Source organism: Phaseolus vulgaris, chromosome 10 (genome assembly GCF_000499845.2).
Source record: "Phaseolus vulgaris cultivar G19833 chromosome 10, P. vulgaris v2.0, whole genome shotgun sequence".
Taxonomy (NCBI): Eukaryota; Viridiplantae; Streptophyta; class Magnoliopsida; order Fabales; family Fabaceae; genus Phaseolus; species Phaseolus vulgaris.
The window spans coordinates 29,350,490-29,365,848 of record NC_023750.2 but is presented as its reverse complement, the minus strand read 5'-3'; the positions used below and the strand labels follow the sequence as shown (position 1 = coordinate 29,365,848).

At 32.1% G+C, this 15,359-nt stretch overlaps 1 protein-coding gene across 2 annotated transcripts; it reads right to left on the bottom strand.

Annotated features, from left to right (window-relative positions):
- Nucleotides 1-11,084: 11,084 nt before the first annotated feature.
- Nucleotides 11,085-14,016, bottom strand: LOC137819670 (plasmodesmata-located protein 8-like). 2 transcript variants are annotated; one of them, XM_068623576.1, is made up of 4 exons: nt 13,143-14,016; nt 11,673-11,783; nt 11,312-11,370; nt 11,085-11,223 (listed from the first exon to the last, which is right to left on the bottom strand). In XM_068623576.1, exons 1-3 carry the CDS (start codon nt 13,894-13,896, stop codon nt 11,366-11,368), a joined length of 870 nt encoding a protein of 289 aa, XP_068479677.1. In that variant the 5' UTR covers nt 13,897-14,016; the 3' UTR covers nt 11,085-11,223; nt 11,312-11,365. The 2 variants fall into 2 exon arrangements, with proteins under 2 accessions (XP_068479677.1, XP_068479676.1); XM_068623575.1 differs by having other exon boundaries at nt 11,085-11,226; nt 13,143-14,015.
- Nucleotides 14,017-15,359: the final 1,343 nt, after the last annotated feature.

Here is a 15,359-nt window from a genome sequence, read left to right as displayed (position 1 = left end):
CGCACGCTCCCCTGCCTACTACAAACTCCTTCACAGTTCCTCATTAGTTTTGCGCATCTCTTCGTTACTTGCCTGAGACGCAACTAGGTCAACTTGGAAACGATCTTGGTCAACCCTCGATGCCGCTACCGCCAGTTGAAGGGCACGTATGGTCTCCATCATTTGCTGCAAGGTAATGTTCTCCCCTCCTTCGGTCATGGCTGATCCTTGCCTTGTACTCCTCATATTGGTGGTAGGCTCTTACTACGACGGTGAGAGGGACCTGGTTTTATCGGGCCCCACGATCGACGTCAAATGTTCTTGCCAGTTGACTTGCTTGTCGTTGACTCGAACGGTAGCTTCAGGCTCCGCCGATCTCTTCCTTCTCCCGCACTCCTCTTGGTGGAAGAACGTTGTACCTGTAGAGACAAAGGGGCGCCCTGGCAACCGTTTGCACTCCGACGCTCAAGTCAGTACTGGAGCAAAGAAACAGTAAGTGAATAAAGTAGATTCAGTCTTAGAAACGGTGTACCTTTTTAGGGTTCTTACCACCCTTTATATAGGTTGTAGCTAGGGTTTACTTTTGTTTTGTTACCCGTATCTAGGGTACCAGGGAGAATGTTCTTGCGCCGCTATTACACGATCTTAGCGTAATTTAGCACGTAAGACTTCCCTTTACTAGAGTGCAACGACTAACATTATGGCCGCCAAGGTACCAACTTGTGCACCAATGCTCCGGGGCCATCTGTTTTGTGGGTGCCCTAAGTCTTTTCCTAGAAACCCTAACCCTAACGGCCTTAGTGCCTCCAAGGAACACTTGTTTGTGTCGTACCCGAGTGTACAATACACACCCCATGCATGATCCTCTCGTGACTTGGGTCTTTTCTGGTATCTGAGTGTTAACTTCGTGTTAACTCATGCAATCTGTGGGACCCACCGATGTCCAATGTCTGATATTTTTCTCTCAAGTCGATGACCTCGGTCTGACCTATACATATATCTTTCTAAATCTTATGGATAATTAATTCATATGATTTCCAAAAAATATACTAAAGGTAAGACATTATTTAAAATATAAATTTAAAATAATAATATCTAAATATAATATATTGTGTGAAGTGTATTAATTTATATTTTAAAAATTATTATTCAAAATTAGTTGTTGAAATAATTATAAATTTTTCATATACGATTTTTTTTTTTTATTTTGGATTTCTAATGAAAACATAATTTTGGCTTCAATTATCATATATTTCTGTCTGGTTTGTTTCTTTTTTTATTTGCTTTAATTGAATTCTAGATCTAACTTATTCATTTAAAGTACTGCAAAAATGATTTAACCATTAAAATGCAAAAATAAGCATATGCAAAATTTAGGATCGGAAAAAAATAAATATTTTCTAAAATCAGAAACTAAAATCGAAACCATTGATGAAAATTAAGAAAGGTCAAAATTATAATCTTTTAAAAATTTGATAGTATGTAATATTAGATAAGTTTGTATATGACTTAAACCTAAGCTTAAAATATACACTATCTATATTTTATAACATAAAGTTGACAATTGCAACACTCAACTTTATTTAAAATTAAACAACTTATGTAATCATCTATGACTTTCAATAGTTACACTTTTTTGATCAACTTTTATTAAAGTCTATGAAATCTTCTTCTAGCTACAATAATTTGAAAATTCTAGCTTTTGACAAGTTCAAATCCACACAAAAGGATTAAGTCATGGATCCATTGTCACATGTAAGACTTTATTGTAGGCAATTTCTCCCTGCACCATATCAATTTCAACATGTACCCAATTTGCTATTGAAAATGACAAAAGTGTTTTTTCCAAATGATGAAAATAACCTTACATAAAAGGAGGGTGTAAATAAAAATTACTTTCGAAACTTTTTATTTGGAAATATTTTGGATTTTGATTTCCAAAACACATTTTTGGATTCTAAAGATTTTTATCCAAAATAAATTTTTAATTTTGTGTTTTGGATTTTGGATTTTTTTTTTCTAGAATGTATTTTTTTAGTTTTGAATTTTATTTACTATTCCGGATAATTTTATTTACTATTGGAAATTTGAAAAATGATAAGGTGCAGGTTAAAATTGATATAATTGATATGGTGCAGGAAGAAATTGTCTTTATTGTATCTCTGGAAATGTTCTTGTGTTTTTTATAAGGCTTCTTCTTCCTATACCCCTACGTTTTTCTTCTTGCACCCCCACAATTTTCTAAATCCCGAAACTGACCTTGACCTTTTATTTGAAAAAGATCACGTGGTTATTGGAAATTGGGATCTGGGAGTGTACTATGGATTCATCAATCCAGAACTTAATTTTTTTTTTTCGGATGAGGGGGTGTTCTGGAAGCAAATTTTGCATAAATTATTGATTTCTAGATTGTTGAATCCAGAAGCCTAATTCTGTTACGGATTGGTGGATCCGGAATGTATTTTTTGAATTATAGATTTCTGAATCCGGAATGCATATTTCTGTTATGAACTGGTGCATCCGGGATGTTCTTTTTTTTTAATTATGGATTTCTGAATCCGGAATGCATATTTCTGTTATGGATTGGTGGATCCGGAATGCTTTTTTTGAATGATGGATTTTTGAATGTGGAATGCATATTTTGAGTTACAGATTGGTGGATCTGAAATTTAGCGAAAGTGCCAATCCGAAATTTTCCTGGATTCCATAATCCAGAATACAAAAAAATAAATACAGTTCAAGTGCATTTTAGGAGTTCTAAAAAATAATAGGGACAGTTTGGTCTTTACATAACATTGTAGGGGTACAGGAAAAAAATATAGGGGTGCAGGAAGAAACTGCCTCTTTTTAAATGGTATAAAGTTAGGGTTATATTACAGTTGGGTAATAATTATTCAGGACCAGGTCTATGGGAACTTGCTTGAACCCAATTCAAATTGAAATAATTTACAAGCTACTTTCCACACCTTCTTTTTTTCACTTCACAGCACCTTATTTTATATTTTGGACTTTTCAAAATATCTGAACATACTTCATTTTTGGCTCAGCTAAATTTTAAATACTTTAAAGATGTGTTGAAGACGAGAAGACAAAAATCACAATCACCTTAAAACGACACAAATCAAACAGTATAATATTTAAACAAAAATAAAAAAAAAGTATTTTAAGTTGAAATAAATAAATAAAATTATAAAAATTAAATTAAAAATACTCAAATTTATAAGTTAATTAATACTTAATTAATCCTTTATTTTTTATTTTACTTTCAATCTAGTTTCTGGTTTTAACCATACAAATTGAAACACCGAAAATGTTTTCTTTTTCCTTTGTATGCAAATATTTGGAAAAAAAAAAATCATATTTTTATTGTTAAGAATGTTTCCTCCATCCTTCTCTCCTTCTTAACAATCTTTGTTTTCTTCACAAACGTTGTCTTTTTCGCCACTTCTGTTTATGTAAAAAACTTTTAGAAGACTAATTTCTAGAATATGTTTTATCTTCCAAAAATTAACTTCAGAATTTATTCATAGCCTTGAAAAATGAATTCTGAAAACTATTTTGCCGAAAATGTATTATTTTATATTTCAGAAGTGTAGTTATTTGAAATTCATTTTTTTAAGTCTTCTTTTTTAGTAACATTTCAGAAATAAGTTTTGGAATGAATTTGTTTAAATTTTCAAAATTAATAATAAAAATGTAGCATTACATTTCGAAAATTAATTTCTGGAAGTTTAGATATTTAAATAATCCCGAATGAAACCACCATTAACGCAATCGAGGAAAAAAAAATATATCCTAATCAAAATTATAAAAAATGTATTTACTTTTACGAAAATAAGAAAAATATATAATTAATAAATTTAATGTGGCATGCAATGCATTAAATGTTTCTCATAGTTTAAAACTCATCAAACGATAATGAAAGAAGGAGAAAACAATGAAGAGAATTCAAAGCTACTCAATGGCTAGAAAAGGAAATGTAAAGAGTACTTATTCCAAGCCTTTATAAAGACGTACTTAAAATAGAAGAAAAAAAAAGAATAAGTCATTTGCAAGTGCCAAAACTCTGCCATTTTCAATTTTTTATGCCCAAAAGCTTTTAAGAACGTTGTTGTGTTCAAACCAACAAACTAGGAGAATGAACATAAACCATTGTATAAGTCAAAAGATGTTACCCTTTCTAGTGAGCAAAATTGTGATCGTTTGATCACTTAGACATTGTATTGAACTGGATGTATCCATGTAAACTCTCGCTCTCCTCCTTGTGTTTTCACATGTTATCTATTCATAACTAACTTATGAAGGAGGAACCATAAGATTAAGCTTGCAAAAATATTTTATCATATCGTCTGTTTAAATCAAATGTATCGTCTGATAACTCAGTATCAGACGATACTTGCAAAAAATAGCGAACATTCACTACAAGAAAGTAAAAAATTAGAGTCAGACAAAAATGGACATAATGGGAAAGAAGCATACGCTAATGCGTTATTTGCGTCCAAGTAGTTTCGGTCAAAATGCACACGCTAGAAGGCTAGAAGCTATGTAATTTAGTGTTGACTATCCACTAGGACGCTAGTAACGTCTGCCAAATAGATGGAAAGTAGAGAAATAATATTTAATTATAAAACTTTAGAGTGGGTTCAGCATACGCTACTGTTTTTGACAAAATAAATAGAATAAAACATTTGTATGGGTCAAGTCCACACTAAAGTTGGAAAAAAAAAATATAAATATATTTCAGAGGGTTAAGTGGACGATAACCTGAGAGGAAAATAAATAAAAAAACTTTGTGTGGGCTTGGACTACGCTAAAAAAATAATGTTATTACTTTGAATGGGTTAGGAAGACACTAACATTAGTGGGAAAAAGTATATGGCTTTGTGTGGGCTTTACCCAGTCTAAAAAATAATAATAAGAGCAATGTGAAGAGAGAGATAACTATGGTTTGAGCTTCAGTTCTCTCCAACCAGCGAAAGAAAAAGAAGAAACGAAGAGCAAAAAATAACCACGATCAACATTACAATGATAATGTCGATGAATTAACAAATAACACAACAATGCCACCACGAATATCATCACCTCCTCTGCCACCGCCTTCAATGTTTCGTAGTCTATTCCAAAAAAAGACTAAACAAGAGCTAGAAAATCCACTCAGTATCACCGCTACCTAACCGTCGTTAAAGCGGTGGTCAAAGTGCAAGAGACAGATCCCTCTTCCATCTCCACCATCTCCTCAATGGTGTTGAAACAACAGTCGACGTGAATCCCATAGGTCTAGAGCACGATCACGTGAAGAATATACCACCGGTTGATTCACTTGTCTGATTTGGTATGTAGGCATAGAGAAAGTGTTCCAGCTTGAGCCAAGAAAGTCTCAACCTTCTATGTAGTACATCCACAACTTCTCAGCTCTTTCATTGCAACTCACCACCCAACAATGGCCTTAAGAGACACTTCTTATTCAATAGATACAAGATACATTCTATTATTGATTTCTATCTTCCTTCTCACTTTTGCATCAACTTTAATTTGCATTCATACACACAATCTAGCATACTTTAGTTATTCCCTATCATCAATGGCTTTTTTGATTGAGATTAGAGTTTTGATTGTAGCAGCAACTTTCTGGAAGCATTCTCGCCTCCAAGGAGGAATTGGTATCCCCTGCACTTTACCCAAGTTCATTGTGTTCATACCTATGTAGCATAGACACTAACACGTACATTGATATGACACGGACACAGAGATACATATAATCTCTAAAATATAGGACGCGGGGACATGAATCTATATATTATATAATTATGAATTATATAAATTGACAATAAAGATTTATGTGCACAAGTATGTTTCAGTTTTTTTTAGCAGAAAGATGTTTCTCATGGCTAGTTCAAAAGGATTTGTTCCTTATTTTTATAATCATAATAAAAATTTATACAATAAGTTTGAGTTTTTATAAACTTAATGTATTTCTCCTTTTAAAAATTGTGTTAAAATCATGCTGGAATTATCAGAAATCCAACAAATATTTTTTAAATTAGTCACTTTACCGATATGTATTCTACAAGTGTCGGTGTCTCATACGTGTGCTCGACACGGACACTCCATTTAAGAGAAGTGTGTGAGCCTCATATTCATACTATGCTTGATTTGAACATAGTTGTCAACCATTCGTTGTTCTCCCAAATAATCTTACCCATGTCTTCTTTCGATTCCTCATTAAGAAGTATAGCATTATCGCCCATATATGTTAGTAGAATAAAGCTCATCCCATTGAAGATGAAACTTTGATGTATGCATTTTGTTATTTTTCTTCCTTCTCCAAATTTTGTTGCATGAGTGGGGTTTAGTCATATTATATTTTTTTTCCCTTATTCATCCCTCCGACTACATTTGATACGCCTCCTGTTCTCCTCTCTAAATATGTTAAAGTTAAAAAAAATTGATAACATCTACATAAGGTTTATTAAAATACTTACCATTTGTCATGAGAGTCTAACGTTATCTGCGTTATTATAAAATAATATTTAAAACTTAAAAGTTGTAAAGTTTCCTAGTTACAATTATTACAATATTTACCATTGACTATGAAAAAATTGCATGTGCACTTTCGTGCTGTTGTATTCACAAATCACGATCCGATAAATCTGACCTTTAATACAAAAAAAATAATGCAATGTGGTTGTTTTAAATATCGTATTAATTAGGGTGACTCTCACTCGGATTGATAAAAAAAAAGTTATTAAATTATTATTTCAATTAAATAAAAATTAAATATGGTACTAACAATTAAATTTGACACACAAAATAGCTTAAAAGGATACCTTTGTATGTATGATTTTTCTGCAAATTCTGATTAAATTTCAGTCCAATTGAAACAACTTTCATTAAATATTCTGCAAAAGACAGATGAAGGAATTTGCACTTTTTGAGACCAGATATTTCTTCATAATTTTTATCTTTAAAGATCAAATTTCGCTTCATTCGAAATTGTACTTGTTTCTGTATGTCAATATATTCTCACATCGTTAAGGAGTCAAGGCCAATGGCAATTTATATACTCCCTTCACCCTTTGAGGCACTTTTTCAGGACAAAACCGTGACGAAACACCAACCTCCAAAACAGACAATCCTTCGGATGCAGTGATTGACCCAAGTGATGCTGCCCAATAGACTTGAGGTCGAAACAATACTATTACTTTCTAAAGATATATTTATAGACATTTGCACTATACTAAATATTCATTTAAATACTTGTTGTCAGATATCAAGTCAATTTCAATGGTAATAGAAGTGAGTTTTTAAGAGTGTTTGAGTTATTTGAATCTGTAAGTGGCTAATACCCAATATCGCAAGAATGTATTAATATTCTCAATATTTTTCAGTACTAGGTAGTACACAAGTCCTCTAAGCTCAGTAATCGATTTTAAGGTAATTGGGCTTTTATTTTGAACTCAACTTTGGTGATATCATTTGGCTAAGCTTGTGAAAGTGAGTAATATTTTTAGCACTAGTCATAAGTCAAGCATTGTGACCATCCTCCTAGCTCGATGCTCTCAGTTTATATAGCTCGATGGTCCGAGTTTATTATGATGCAATTAAAGAGGTAAATATTGTAATGAAATAGTAATAATGACATGTCTTAACGAGGGGAACAAAACCCCATGAACATTAATTACGGGTTTTTATTTCTAATGATGAGTTATATGATTTTGACATATCATGTCAGTTTGACAACTGACGTTTCTCCTCAAAGTTGCCCCAAAGAGACAAGTTGTCCTAGGTGGACATGATGCTTCATTTTTTGTGTTTGTCTCTTTCGACATGATGTTTTGAATGTTTAGGGTTTGAGTGAAGCGTTTTTTCCAAAAACATACAAAAATCAAACACGAGCCATTACAATGTCTTCTTTTGCTTGCTTCGCTTCTTTTGGTATATGTGATTTGTTTTCGTTCCTCCTCCAATGCTTTTGTTCTTCTTCCTTTCATGCATTTGCTCATCCTTTCTTGTTTAGGTATGTTTCAATGTCTACTTCCCTTGCTTCATCTTCTTATAGTCCTATTTCTTCCACCAAGAATAACCCTCTTGTGAGCAGAGAGGTTGTTCCCATCGAATAAGGTTCCTCAACAAGTCATGCTCACTCATTCTCGTTGAAGGGGATGTCTTGGGGGAAATGTTTCCTCACACAACGATTGTGGTTGAGACCATCCCTACCGTGCCAATGGCAATTGTCATGGTGGCAGTTGCTGCTACACCAGGGAGGAACAAGGTTGCCATAATTCCAAGGAGAAAAGTCTCATCCCAAGATGTTGGGGAGGTCCCTGGGCCAAGCTTGGCTAAGAGGGTGAGGAAGGATAAGTTCCTTCTTCAATCCCGAGTACTCTTGGGTACTCAATGAGGTCACCTCATATGCCTCTGAGTTTACCTCGAAAAGTAAGGTGGATGAGTTTGTATCATCCTTTAGCATGTGCTCTAATGTGATGGTTGATGACTTTTTACGGCAAGTGCATTGCGTTTGTCAGAAGTAATAATTGTCCCTAAGGACGGATATCGATCCTATAAGGAACAGTGAATTATCGAGTACAATATTCCCTAAATATAACAACATAACAATAAAAAGAGGTTTTGAAGTGATTGTGTTGACATTGATCAATAAGAAAACAAACAAAGAATTAGTTGCTTCAATTGGAAAAATAGGGATTAGGTTTCATCTCTCCCACTCTCATGTATTTTGATTAGCATGTTAATATTGAGTTATTTGATTAAAATTGATATCCGTAGAAAATTCACACTACAAGAAAATCATGAAATAGAAACCAATTTTTAGAAACCAAAATAATTAGTTGCAATAGTAACTAAATTGGAGACCATTTTAGAAACTAAAACAAAAATTGGTTTCTAAATTAGTTTCTATTATTTTCTATTATTGTTAAATAGTTTCTAAATTGGTATCTAATTAGCAACCAATGTTTTATCTACCAATTATTTAGTTTCTAAATATAGTCTCTAAAACTTTGGTTGCTAATTAGAGACCAATTTAGAAACTATTTAACAATAATAGAAAATAATATAAACTAATTTAGAAACCAATTTTTGTTTTAGTTTCCAAAATGGTCTCTAATTTAGTTACTATTGCAACTAATTATTTTGGTCACTAAAAATTAGTTTCTATTTCATGATTTTCTTGTAGTGTCATTTATATTGATCCCTCGCATATAAAATCCTTAAGAATGTTTCCTAAATATCCATCCCTCGCATATTTATAAAATCAACTTAGAATCACACTCAGACGTTAATGACAATTAACATTTCAAGTCTATCCCTAATACTCAAATATGTTAAGTATTGTTGTTTAGGTCTAAACCCTAAAAATACCTCCCGGTCAGATTTAAGATTCTCAATTTGTCACGAAAAGTTAAAAGTAAAACAACAATACTAATAATCAATCAAGAACTGAATATTAATATATAAGATATCACCTCAATACATAAGAGTTTGAGCATTGAGCATATTACTCTCAATCCCAAAGGGTAGAATTAGCCACACATACTTCTAACACCGTCCATTCTCACAATTGGGTCACAATTCACTCTATGGTGTTTTTCTCTCAATCTGGCACACCAGGGTTGAACCTCTAGCCCCCTATATATCCTAATTTTCTAGGGTTAGGTGGCTTCTTGTGTCGCGCTAACGGGCTAAGTGATAAAACATAAAAAAAGCTCAATCTTTCTCTGCATCTTTTTCCATTCTGGGACCTTCTAGCTTTCTCTTTTTAGCTCAAATTATTTTCCTTTACTCCAAATCTTTAATCCTCCCTAAAAATCTGCAATTAACATCCGGGTTCAGACACTCGACAACGACCCGGGCCCGAATGACTTGACATCGGTTCGGGCCTACTCTGCTCGACATCAGCCCGAATTGTCTTGGCTCAACTTGGATCGTGCCAAGTCAAAACCCAACCAAAAATGCAATTTGGATAATCCAAAAATGTATCCAATCCATATTTAATTCATATCCAATTAAATGGATTGGATTTAAAATCCAAAAATATGGATTTGGATTTAAGATAAATCCATTTAAATGGATTAAAACTAATATGGATTTGGATCATTATGGATTGGATTTTGTAATTTGGATTTTTTGCCCACCCTTATCTCCTATAATGTAAACCACTAAATAATTATTAATGAAAAATTATTAAATACTTTCTTCCATTTTTCTAATACTCAGATTCTTTTAAAAAAATTGATTTTGTATTTTTAAAATTCTACAAAGGATCAATTTTTTCAATTATACTTACATTTCATTTAATTTTTAATTAATTTTCATACGTGCATTTACTATTTTATGAAATAAAAAGGGGAGAAATAAAAAATTATAACTATTTTCTTAAAATGAATAAACTTATTGCATTCCTTAGATTTTATAAAATAATTTATACTAAAAAGGAATTAATGAAAGTAAATGTTTTAATAACAAATAGACCTCAGGTAGGAGTGCAAATAGATTAGACCACATTAAAGTCTGATAAAAAAAACTTGACCTTCATTATATAAAGGTTAAGTTTGGACCTAAAAAGCTAGTTAGATTTGTCAAGCTAACCTATTTAAATATATTGTTTTAAAACATTCAATAAATTATATAATTAAAATTTGACCTATTTAAATATATTATTAAAAATTTCAATAAATCATAGAATTAAAAATGAGAGCACATTTAAATAATAAAAATGTCTAACAATTCCATATTTAGGTCTAACAATTCCAACTAAAATCAATTCAAACATATAAAAAAACCAACCTATATTTACCCATTTAAGTCAATATCACATAATAAATTCTAGTTAACACAGAAAGTATAATAGCACAATCACAAAAAGAAAATTACATTTACTATACTTAAAAAAACTCAATTAATATAATTAAAATCTAAAATACTTAAATCATACTATTATAACACATAAAGTGCACTTTGACCTTTCCTATTTCAGGGGAGTTTTTTCCTCTTCTATAAGGAAGTTAATTGAAAAACACTTAAACTCTACATGTCCCTCTTAGAAACAGCATCTAATTGACCAGAAAAAATTAGACAATTAAGAGTAGTAAAGCAATAAAGAAGTTTATATTTTTATCAAAAAGAATGATCCCATTTTGTTTCTGAGATCAGAAGAGCAAGTGATTTGGCAGCCTTTTGTTGAAGGTGATGAGAGATCCACTTTATCAACCAGAATATTACATCCACCTTCTGAAAAACATAATTTATTAATAACAATAGCACAAAAGTTGAAGCAACACTTTCCTAAAATAATTTTGACCAACCATATGCATACATTTTGAAATGATTACACCCCTTCTTCCTTTGTGTGTTCCCATCTCCACATTTTTTAACCTGCATATTATTCCAAAAAAAATATTCATCATTAGCACCACATCATTCACCAATTCATTAATTAGTCTATAAAATATTTGTATATACATATATCTATCTAGAATATTTACTTTTAGGGTAAGTTACTCTAATACCTAAGTTGATAGTTTTAAATTAGGTTTATTTTTAATTAGATTTTTCAACTTGTATTTATTTTTCAGTTGAATCCTTTTCTAGTGTTATTTCTACAGAAAAATTAATGAGAAAAAAAAAAGTTTCATCATAAGCATTAGAAGATTAAGAAATTAAAGTGTTATATATACCAAATGCTCTTCTGAAGATTGAGAGAAGGACAACAAGAATGGCTAGACCAGCAAGAACTCCCACAATAATGGCAACTGATTTCCCCACTTGGTCATCCTCATTAGAAGATTCTACACAAAAGATAAAGTTGCATCAAAATAATTGGTAAATATGCATGAAGATTTTTCAAAATTATCACATCTTTTTCATTTATAAGAAAATAAAATCACATTTTTTTAATTATTTTTATTTTATTCAATGAATTTTTTTTTCTAAAACACTCTAAAGTTACACTATTATGATATCTATTTTTTATCTTATAAGACAAACATTTTAAGAAAAATATTAAGATTTTTTTTTTCATATATGAGAAGGGAGGCAGTACTCCCTCTATTCACTCTGTGTGTTTGAGTTTTTTTATAATTTTTCAAATTCACTGTCATTTATATTTTTAATGTAATAGTTATAATTTTATTTCAATGTTATCCTAAATAATATTTATAATAATTTAAATCCTTTTATCATAGTTATTAACTAAATAAATGGGTGAAAATATTGTTCTACAATTATAGGTGATAGTACTTTTATGTATGCTAATTATAAAAAGTTGTAATAATTATTTATTTAAATGCACAATAATTACATATAATAAGATTAGAAACAATTTTAAGAATACTTTAATAAAAGTTTTCTATTCACTAATTTATTTATTATTTTTTAATGTGTGATAAAAATATTAAATAATAGATAAAAATAAAAGAAAGGGAAGGAGTTTAAAACATTAAAAAGTATTTGAGATCAAAAGATTTTCCTTGGATTCCATGTGATCTCATCTTTAATTAATACTGAAATTTAGCTTTATGTCAAATTCTGACCACCAGAAAAAAAAAAAGTTACAGGAAGAAATGGTAAGGTTTTCAAGTGATATGATACTCTAACAAGCAAAGATAGAGAATAAAATAATAAGTGTTTTCATAGATTTAACCAAAAGTAACAAAAGTTACAGAAAGAACACAGGAATTGCAGTGTGCATTTTCCAATATAAAACTTAAAACACTTTGCTGCATAAAAGATTACAAATTGGCCCCTTCATTTGATAATTTGTTTGGTACTAGCTGCATCCTTTCCACCTCTATTACTTCACTTTTGATCAAAGAGATCTTTAATGCCATATTCCAAGCATATTTTGAACTTCAAAGTAATTTCAAATTTCTTTTCTTTTATCATTATCAAAGTTTCCTCTATCAAATGTCAGTGGGAAGAATATGCAGATCATGTTTATATAAACCTCTGTGTTCTTGAAAAAATTTCTAAGGTATAATGAATTTAACTTCTCTTGTAACGTATATACTTAATTTCTACTAAATTTCTCTCATCTAACTTCTTCTAAAAGTTAAATATATTATAAATTAACAGCATTAGTGATGTTACTGCATCCAAATTTTGTCCTATTTTCAAATGAAAATATAAGAATTAGAAATGAAATGAACCTGCTTCATCATAGTAGCCAGCTTCCCAGTACCGAGCATAACATTGTGCCAAGAACACATCAGCTGATGCTGCTGAACCACATATGCTCCTAAGCTGTCCCACTGCTGCTTGAAGGCATGAGGAGCAATCAGCCACATTCAGATCTCCCAAACACAGTGCAAACCCTTCAACAAAACCAGAAGTACTGACTCCAAATCCATTAGCTGCTTGTAAATCAGAAAGAACATCATCTCTACGCCTGAAGAACTCAGCATCATTTGTCACTGCTTTACTGCACTTCTTGTACCAAAGGCTTGTGTCAGGTTTTCCAAGGAAATCAGCATGCTCATATCTTATATAACAGCCTTCAAGTTGCAAAGATGCCCCAAGTGCCAAGGGACAAACCAAGCCTATTTGGTTAACACAACTTTTAACACATTTTGAGCAATCATTTGGCCTCAAATCACTCCTGCACTGGTATAAGCCATATATGGATCCTTCTGGTGGTGATGAGCTTCCATTTCCAATAGCAAAGCTATTGTAAGAATTGTCAGAAGATGAGCCAGAAACTGAAGACAGAAAGGAATTGAGGTTGGCTTCAAAGGGTGTGTTTTGTTGGTATTTTTCTTGAGAGCACCCAGCATAAATGAAGATATGAGCTCTAGTAGTGTAGCCTAGGGCATTAGGAATTGAAGAAAAGAGAAATAGAAGATATGAGAGTTTCAAAGCTAAAATGATTATATGAGTTGAGTCTAATTGAAGGGTTATGAACATTTTTTTTCCCTGTTTACTCTCTCAAAACGAACTTAAATTTCTTCTTTCATCATGGTTATGACAATTTCAGAGTGAAGTGGTGACTGCTTTTTTGGTCGTTTCTCACGTGATGCCTTTTTCCATAGTGAAGTCTTATGCTGTTAAATACTATATTTGAATACTCATTCATTTTTACTTTACATGAACTTTATAAACTTGTACTGCTTCTCAATATTCTACAATATCAAATTGAGGGTAACATATGCTTTTAAGATCACTTTACTTGAATACAATATCAATTTACTTTACTTATCCTCCTTTGATTTCTGACATGAATCCTCTATGATTTATGACACCCTGCATATGCTGTGGAATTATGGATTACAATGAGAACTTTCAGATATTATCTTTAGAGACATAACAAATGAATACATTCTCTTCACTTTCTCTTCAAACGGTAAAATCCCCGTTGAGCATTGACACAGATGAGCCATGCCATATGTTAGAAGTGATGGATTTCCTATGAGCTCTTCTTGGATGTTTGTGGAAGATGGTGCGGAAGCTTAATGGAAAAGATGAACAAGGTCCTCCTAAGAGGTGTGGTGACCTTGAAGGTGCATGAAGAGTGTGGAAATGGGGAGGTTCGGCTAGCCCCTTTGAAGGTGGTGAAAGGTTTGAAGATTAAAAGCCTATTCCTAAGAGAGTTTAGGCAAGGAGTGAGAATGACACAATTTTGGCAACATTTCACTATTCAATTAATCTTGCAAATACATGAGCCAAGCCCTCTTATTTATAGTGTTTAGAGGGCTGGAAATTCAAAAGAAAGTGGAGGGAAATTCAAATGAGAAGCATTTGAATTTGGAGCCAATTCCTAGTCACAAGGGAAGTGTGACTTGGTTTCTATTTTTGGCACCTCCTAAATCTATACCTACACCTTCTTTTGTGTCACATGGAAGGTGTGACTTAGCTTTATACATTTGCACCTCTTATATTTATATCTACACCTCCCTTTATGTTCTACTAAAAAATACTCAAAAGTAATTACAAAAGAAAGACATCCAATGATGCTTAGTTTGCCCATATCTTCTATTTGTTGGGCTTGAGTTGAAGCTTGAACTTGTATTTGGGCTTGGGCTTGGGCTTTTTCTATCATGGGCTTGGGCCTCTTCCATCATCCCCTCCCTCTTGAAAAGGATTTGTCCTTAAATCCAATGCTTCTTCTTTATCATCATTATGTGGATGTATGTGGCTGGATGGTTTCCATCATCCCCTCCTTCTTGAGAGGATCTGTCCTCATATCTACAGGTTTGATCTCGAACAACAACCTTATTCCTATTTTGAAAACTAGGCTCGTCCTCCAGGATCAAATGTCCATCTCTGTGAGTCATCAAACAAATCAAATGTGTTAGTTTGAGCAGTTGTGTAAACATTAATTTTAGGAAGTTGCCATTCCTTTTGTTTTTCTATTGTTTTTGGCAACTTCT